The sequence below is a fragment of the Halyomorpha halys genome, unplaced genomic scaffold (genome assembly GCF_000696795.3).
Source record: "Halyomorpha halys isolate HHAL.00 unplaced genomic scaffold, Hhal_1.1 Scaffold1276.1, whole genome shotgun sequence".
In the NCBI taxonomy this organism is placed as follows: Eukaryota; Metazoa; Arthropoda; class Insecta; order Hemiptera; family Pentatomidae; genus Halyomorpha; species Halyomorpha halys.
Window position 1 is genome coordinate 114,588 of NW_027106957.1, and position 9,198 is coordinate 123,785.

The window sequence follows — 9,198 nt, forward strand, 5'->3', positions numbered from 1 at the left end:
ATGTATTTCCTTCTGTTTTAATTTTCCAATCAATTTTTTTTTTTGTAATTTAACTCATTTGATTGTGACAACTTATTATTATTAACGAATTGCCATAAATACTTTCATTTATTGTTTAAATTTAAAATTAATTTTCATGAAAAATAAAGTATATGATAATTAATAAAAATATTGTTCGGATGGACCAGTTTGAGGAACTAGAAGAATCCAATTGTATTTCTAACTGAAGATAGAGATCGTAATCAACTTTATTTTCATTTTTATTCTTTTGTTAGTGGGATTCATCACAACCTTGGCACTAACCATCAAGGTTCGAGTATAAATAAGATTAAATTGTTAATAGGATCTGTTTATGTTCCCCATAGTCTAGATCCCACTTATCAATCTCTAGAAAGACTTCACTCTTAATTGGCAGAGATATTAATGCTCACCACTCATTGTGGGGAAGCACAGACACCAATGAGCGACGTGAAGCCTTGCTGCAATATATAGCCTGAACTGACTTCAAAATCCTCAACAAAGGGGGTGAAGCAACTTTTGTTACAAGAGCAAGGGGCAAGGTTTTTGATATAACACTTGCTTCATGCCGCATTAAAAGCCATTGTAAAGATTGGAGAGTCACCTCAGACATAATAATGTTTGATCATCAGATGATCTCATTCAAGGTAATAGCTGATAAGCCTGTTCTCACATTGAAAAGAAACCCGAGAAATACAGACTGGGATCTATGGGATCTATACAGAGAGAGGCTGGAAGGTGATTACTCCTATGTGGTTAGAAGATTTTCCAGGTCATAGCTCGACATGGAATCTATCCTTCTCAAAAGAACTGTTATAACAGCCTACGAGGAGGCTTGTCCATTGAAAACAGAGTCTAGTAAAAAAAGTCAGATGGTGGTCAACTGAATTGACTAAATTACAAAAAGACACAAGAAAAAACTGTAATAAAGCTTACAAGACAAAGCGAGAGGGAGACTGGAATATATACCACACTGCCTCATATATATATAATATATAAGTATATATCAGTATAAACTAGAATTAAGAAGACATAAACGAGATGGCTGGCACAAGTTCTATAATAACATAGAAAGCACGGTGCAAGCTACTGGATAGTAATGGTCAACAGCCATTAGGTGCATTAAGGAAACCAGATAGGAAGTGTACCTCTAGCCTAGAGGAAACCTTTTTCCATTTAATGGAGATACACTTTACAGGTTGCCAGCACAAAAAATAAGACAATCCTCCAATCATGGATTCCCTCTGAGAGGCTTCTAATAATCGAAGAAGATAGGCATCAGCATAAGAGGGCATTAGCGGAGTCTATCGTTACGGATGGGGCCATTAGGTGGGCTATGGGGGAGCTCAAGCCTACACTATGAGGGACTGATCACTTTGGAGTTGAACGTGGGGGTGGTGTACACAAATAAAATGTTTTTACTTTTATTATCGTTTTATTAGTGACGGTTAAATAACATAAAATGTTCTTACTGTAGAGGGAACAAAGAACACAACACACAAAAAAAGGCTTGGTGGGAACCTACCAACTGACTGTTACCAAACCGTTGCAAATAGTTTGAGCTCTACAATCAATATATATATTCACAGTTTACCACAGAGCAACATGTATTCAATAAAAAATGTTTACATCTCATTTTAACACACTGCACTGCAAGGACAATAATTTACATTTTGATATTAAACTAAGTATTATATTTTAATTTAGATGATTGAAATATGTAACTGTATAATATCTGCTCACCTATACACATCCTAGGCCCTTCTCCAAAGGGAAGAAATGTTCCTGGTTTTGGCTGTTCTGCAAATCTTTCAGGCTTGAAGCTTTTTGGGTCAGGATAAAAGGTTGGATCCTGGTGTATTGCTGCCACTGGAATGTATACAGATTCTCCTTTTTTTATTGTATATCCATTTGGCAATGTGTAAGGTTTTGTACATACTCTTAAGAGGAAAGGTATTAAAGGATAAATCCGTTGAGTTTCTGCAAAAAAATAAAATAAAGTAATAGTTATTAATTTTAAAAACATATATTTACATGAATTGATGAAGATATCGATGGATATTCTTTTGAATTAGGAAAAAGCTTAGTTAGGACTGAATGATGAGAACAAGCTAATAAGTGAATTTTATAGGTGAATCATGTCAGCTACTTTATTTAAACCTGTCAAATTATTTAAACTATTAAATAATTAATAACTTTTAAATATTAAACAATTTTTAAAAATCAATTAATTTGATGGATAAATATAAAAGAATGGAGCAACATTGTGAAGGAAGCCAAGACACACCCCTTGCTTTTGTGCTGTGTAGTTTACTTACTACAATAAAAATAGTTAATATTATTGTAAAAAATTTTAATGCAATAAAATAAAAATATTTGCTATAAGTTACATTCAATTTTGAATTTCATTGGCATGAATAAGGGACCCCATATAATAAATTTTGGTAATTTCTATTTTTTACCTTTGACAGTTTGCTCTAAATGCTTCATATTTCTCAATGCGTCGTATGTGAGACCTCCATTTAGTTTAACTTGTTCCATTACTTCTTTTCTCAAATCATCCTGAATTTCAGGTTTTTGGCAAATTTCCAGCATTGCATACACCAGCAAAAGAGCTGTTGCTTCAAATCCAGCAATTAAAAATGAGTGGGCCTGAGCCATTAAGATATCATCTGTTATTTCTAAAAAAAGGAGTAAAATAATTCAAATGATCAGTTGGTGTTTTTGTGAGTTATAACCAAGACCCAGATTTTTATTCAATTTCATATTTTGTTTACATGATTTTTTAAGCCACTGATCAAAAATCTTTCTAATATTTGCATGTTTAACAATTGTTGACTTCTCATGATTGAGAAAATTCCTAATCTCTTCACTAGAAAAAAAAAATTTTAAAAAATAATCACTGGTTTGATTTTTTAATTATATATGAAGAACTTGTGTATTGAAAACCCTTAAAAACACAAGAATACAAAAAAACAGAAAATAATCTTTCTGATTGCTTTCAAAATGTATTAATATATTAAATATAAACAAATAAACAATTACTGCTATTATTATAAAAAATTATGAAAATATATATAGGGTTGGTAAATAAGTCCTTTCATTTTTTTTTGGGGGGGGGAGAGGAAGTGAAAGAAAACTAACTATATTTTATACAAAATATTTATTTTAATTTACAATGTAATGTCCATTATTTTGGATTACCTTACCCCACCTCTCCAACAGCCAAATAATCCCAAGTTCATCGAATCTCTGTGGCTTATTAGTGAATAAGTGATCAAGGTGCTCCCTGACACCCTGTTCATTTTCAAACTGTTTTCCACTGAAGGAATTTTGTAAAGACCAGAAAAAAGTGGTAGTCACTAGGAGCAAGGCCCGGTGAAGAGGGAGGGTAGGGCAAAAGATCCCATCCAAGGGCTAACAATTTACTGCGGGTGACTAACGATGTGTGGGGCCTAGTGTTCTCATGATGGAAGAAGACACCCTTTCGATTAGCCAGTTCTGGGCATTTTCTTTGAATTGATTCATCCAATTTTGTTAATTGTGAGCAGTATAGAGTGGAATCGACCGATACACCTTGTGGCAACAGCTCATAATAAATAACATCCTTGAAATCCCACCATACAGAAAGTATTATCTTCTTTGGGTCCAATCCAGCTTTAGATGTGGTTCCAGGTGATTCGTTGCTGGGTCTCCAAGTTTTTTTTTGCACCACATTATCATATACAATCCACTTTTCATCCCTTGTCACAAGTCTTTTAATAAATGGATCATTTTCTTGCTTTATCTGCAGTGAATCGCAAATGGAAAAGCCTGTTGACAAGTTGGCTTCAGTTAATGAGTGGGGGACCCAAACATCAAGCCTAGAAACGTAGCTGAGCCTCCGCAAATGATATTCTACACTTGTATGTAATACATCTAGGACCTCTTAAACGTCTCGCACTAATTGGGATAGATTTTGATCGACTATCGCCTTAACATAAATGGTTTCAATTTCTTGTGGCCTACCAGGTCACAGTGCATCGTTTATGTCAAAATTCCCTGCTCAAAACTTGGCAAACCAATTTTGGCACATGCGCTCTTCCAAGGCAATGTCCTCATAGACTCCGCATATTTTATTATGTGCCTCTCCAGCTTTCCTTTTTTTAAGTAATAATGCAAAATATGCCTATAATGCACAATATTTCCATTCATCTTCTCAGCTGGATCACAAACACAATACTGAGCTAATCTTAACAAGTGTCGACAGACATAACTGTTTACACATTACAAATATGAATAAATAATCCTCTGTATGGATTAATTTTATCATAAAAATGTGAGATATTATAACAAAACATGAATACAAAAACCGAAAGGACTTATTTGCCAACCCTATATATACAAAACTAAAAGATCTTAACCCTAATAAGAAGAAATAAACAATAAACAAAGAAAAAGAAATACTTCAAAGATAAATCAATCTTATTGCTAATTTTCATAAAGATATATATATGGAGAAGAAAAAAACTAAAATAAATAAATCGCTAATATCATATACTAAATGGAAAAAAAAACTGACTCAAGACTTGCAAATAACAATTAATGGCATGTAATAAATGTAAAGAAACAAACCAAATTTGTCTGCAATGGTATCATTCAGCTCATTTTTCAAGTAGTCATCAGTGGAATCTAATGTTTTTAGTTCAATATTTCCTTTTTCCTTAAGTTGCATCATCATTTGAATAAAGTCATTTCTTTGAATGTCATTTTTTTTCCTATAATCAATAGCATTTCTAATAATGTTGCAGAAATAATTTGTAACAGATCTTCGCTGGAATGAAAAACCAAAAAATTTAGCAACTTTTGGGAAAGAAAAGATTAACCAAAGCCTAACTAAATTTCTCCAATTAGGGTCATTAATTTCTTTGCCTTTCGCTCTAAATTCTGATTCTGGATTTTTTAGTACACCTGGATTTATCCCAAAAGCTGCTGACCTGAAACAAAAAATGAGAGAATTTTATATTTATATTTATTATATCTACAAGAGAATAATATATTTCTCTCATCTACACATCTATGTTATTAAAAAACAGTAATTTTTACAACCACTATGTTTTCTCTATTAAGAAAATTATAAAGTAATTTGTCCAACTTCAATCAATAATAATTAAAACTTTAGGATTTAAGTTTAAATCTAATTTCGAAATTTGTTTAACATAACTATTTTGGTTTCTTCTTATTACATATCAAAATACCACTTATGGAAGTAGGTGGTATGCATTTACATTGAGGCTAAATATTGTTTAAATATTATTTCTAACTTATTTCCAAAAATGTAACAAAACTCCATAATTTTTTCTGTTCTACATTAATTAAATGCTTTGCTACTTTGATACTCACCCAATAATATCCATAGAAAACAAGCCCATTGCTTCACGAATATCAATGTCATTTGCCTTATTTTTATCCAAGTACTCTAATAAACCATCCCCAACTTCATTCATAACATCGTACATACTCTTTAGTTTACCAGATGTAAATAAAGGAGCCATCTTTGTCCTGTGTGAGAAAAATAAATTTAAATTGTAAATTAATTAGTTTAGATTTAACCAATTCCTGAATAAACCATGGTTACTGTCATAAAACATTATTTTTTATCAATATTTTACACTCAAACCAGAAATATTTCTCCTGTTTAACACTGCTCTCAGATCTAAAATATTGAAGTTAAATATAACTAATTTCCTAACTGATACTTAAAATTCTTTAAAATTTTAATTTATAATTATTATTTCTCCTTTTTATGAGTCTTCAACTTGTGCAATAATATAAATTGAGGAGGTTTTAAGTTTAAATAGTGATCAGGAGGAAAATAGGGACTAGTATTGTAATTCCTAATCTAATCTTTATATTACAATTTCCACAATTTAGCAAACCCACTACAGTGACCACCTCAAATTTTGATAGGTATAATTTTTTTATAATGCCATCAATTATTTTATTGCATAAATAAATTAAGAAAAGGGGTTTTATTAAAACTATCTAATCTGATGCACTTAGAAATAGCATACAGTAGTACACGGATTGTCTTGATTCCAGTAAGGAAGTCATATCACACAATAAGAGGGAAAAAAAGATGCTATTATTTATTAGTTGTTCTAGTTTCCTATCAATTAATAATTCTTTTTTTCTCAAAATGTTTATTCATTGCTTATTGAATTAACTATATTGGAGGTAAACAGTAAAAATTTAGGCTATCTCAATCTCTTCTGAAGTTCAATCATCCATTTATTGAAAGAATTAATATAATTGAAAATATGAATATCTCATCTCATAGAACAATATAAATGTGACTTACTTTACGCTGTTTATTTTTTCACTGATCATTCATTCAGTAAAAAAGAGTTCAAATGAGCACTATGATAAATAATTCATTTTAAAATGTAATCATTAATATTTTCTAACTCTTTCTCTTTTGATTTACTTAATATTAATTTTTTCCATAGTTGTAATTGAAAAACTTAAAAATTACCTGAATGCTCTCCATTTGTTTCCAGACATCATAAAAAGTTGGTCATCTAAAGGATTCTTTGTTTCATCTACTTCAACTCCATGGTCGACAAAATGTCCAAAATCTTTGACCAATACTTTTTGAACTAGTTCGTTATCTCGAATAAGAAGTCGTGGTGTCACAAAATCATAGTATCTTTAAATTTAAAATTTAATACATTAATTCATTTATATCTTTGTAAATAAAAATAATTGCATAATGATTTATTTTGCTTTAAAAATCAAATTTATTACCCTGTAACATAAACTTTAAGTAAATATTGTAATTAGGGTTCAAGAAAACTAGTCATGAAAGAATCCATTTAATTAATACAAAATAAGTATGTACTTTTTACTTACCCAATGGCTGGTTCATCAGGATATGAATTGTAGATATCTTCCATAATCTCACCAACATTTTTCTTATTTAAAATCATAGGTAAGCTATTTCCAAAAAAAGGAAATGCCGGTAGACACTTTACTCCTCGCTTTTCCCAATATTTACTCCTATCGTAAGCCCATTTAATTACATATCCCAAGATTGTTATGCCTAAAACTAGGAACGCTATTCCAATCATCCTATAAACAAAATAGGAAATTTAATTCACAACACAAAAGTTAAGTGAATATATATATATATTCATATATATAGGAGTTAAGAAGGTATAAAGTTACACCCGTTTATATATATATATCCTCGACTCCTTCATACAGCTAATGTAGTAGCTCCTAAAAACACTTTTAAAAAAATTTTGATCTTTTGATGAATTTTTTAAAAAACATTTTGTCTATTATGAGATAGAAGAATATAAGATGTTAGGAAGTTTTTTAGGAGGGTAGGAGACAAATGTGGGCATTTTGGGTACAAGTATATTATTTTTTTATACTGAATATACCTAATAGAACCTTGAGCAGGGCAAAATAAGGACATTAAAAAAAATTACTTTATTATATTTGAACATTTACACATTCCTATTATAAATTATAACTTTTTTCATTTATAACAAAGGATTTTTTCGGAGATAAACTTAAAGCAGACAAAATTTCCTACATAATTTGTATTTTACATTTTGTTTTCGGATAATCGGCGACGCAGCTAGAGACCACTATAAACCAGCCCAGACATGGAAGATTAAAATAGAGTGTTTTCAAGAAAAAATATTTGAATTTTCGATTTTACATTTATTAGAATGCTGGATCTGAATCACCTCTGCTGGATGAGGTTTTCCACATGGCTAGCGGACGGATTTCATAACGAAAGTGAAAAAAACAAACACAAAGTTGTGTAAAAGTTTTTAATTCTTTAGTAACTAACTCGAAGATAAAAAAGTGGAGCTGATAAAACTTCCTAGAAAATTATATTTTATTTTCGAACAACCTTCTATACCCCTTAAAGTGCTTGTAACAAACTTTTCGGTTCTCTTTTAATTAATTAAATTTAACTCTAATAAATTTAATTAATTGGTTTAAATTTAATTAGTTGAAAGCACTGGCTAGGTAGAAAACCGAAAATATGTATCCTAAATAACATGTAGAACTTAATATTATAAATTATTATGATCTTTAAATAAAGCAAGTTTTGCAGTAACAATAGTCTTTATTGCATATCAGTCTGCATAGTTGAGAATTTTGTTCAGTATATTATTTGACATATTTCAATTGTCATTCCGGTCCACAAGTTACTAGACCATAGAATGAAGGTAGAAATGCACTTGTGCAGCAACAAGTTCGTCGGAGGACCGAATCACAATCAGTGTGGAGTGTGTGCTTTGAATGTGAGATAAATACTTAGTGTGTCAATTTATATTCCATTTTAGTATTTACTGTAATTTAAACCGTAAATTTAAAATTATCATTATTAGTATAAGACACTAAGACAATAGCCCAGCCAAAATCAACAATTATCGGATAAGATAGAGTAGTTAAAATTAAATTGAACAAAAAAAAAAATACGATGAAGGTCATTTCATCAAAAGTTGTTAGTCACACCGCGTACAAAACTACGCCATTTCTTCATGTTTATTCCAGTGCCGTAGTAATTACAAGTGATTCGATATTTAATTCAAGGTTTTACTTTTTTAACCAATTTATACTTATATTTAGAGTTAGTTCTTACAATTATTACAGATTTGAGTATTTAAATTACGTTAAACCCATTTTCTCTGGAAAGAGGTGTGAAACAAGGAGATAGCCTCAGTCCATTATTATTTGTGGTGGTTTTTAAAATTTTCACCAATGGACCAAAAACTTTGTGTTTGAAAAGAATATTTTTTTTTTAGTATTTTCCTATGAATTGAAAATAATTCATCTTCTTACAGAATGTTGGAATGAAAACCCGTTAGAAAACGTTTTTTCTTTAAAGATGTTTTTATAATAAATTAATAAATACATATTCTCAATAAAATGTAAAAGAAATACAAAGTAAAAAAATAAAATAATCAATTCATTTGTAAAAAAATTATTCACTTCTAACGATATTATCCAACGTCTAATATACAATGAAATATAAAATATAAGGAATTTGTGAAAATAAACTTTCAATACAAAAGTAAATTAATTATATTATTTCAATTTCTTGAGACAAGGTAATTATTTATTAAATAAATCAAAACTTGTATCCTTTTTTGTCTCAACACTTATTTATTTCAT

General features: G+C 30.0%; 1 protein-coding gene across 1 annotated transcript in view; it reads right to left on the reverse strand.

The window, feature by feature from the left end:
- Positions 1-1,687: 1,687 nt before the first annotated feature.
- The window catches only part of LOC106689083 (probable cytochrome P450 6d5), an 8,434-nt gene continuing 923 nt past the window's right edge, over positions 1,688-9,198 (reverse strand). The window contains exons 2-7 of the mRNA XM_067045253.1: positions 6,910-7,128; positions 6,533-6,706; positions 5,401-5,559; positions 4,633-4,994; positions 2,481-2,699; positions 1,688-1,998 (exon numbers count right to left, since the gene is read on the reverse strand). Of these exons, the coding sequence (XP_066901354.1) occupies positions 1,703-1,998; positions 2,481-2,699; positions 4,633-4,994; positions 5,401-5,559; positions 6,533-6,706; positions 6,910-7,127 (1,428 nt within the window). The 5' untranslated portion in view covers position 7,128 and the 3' untranslated portion in view covers positions 1,688-1,702. The remainder of the gene's footprint in view (positions 1,999-2,480; positions 2,700-4,632; positions 4,995-5,400; positions 5,560-6,532; positions 6,707-6,909; positions 7,129-9,198) is intronic.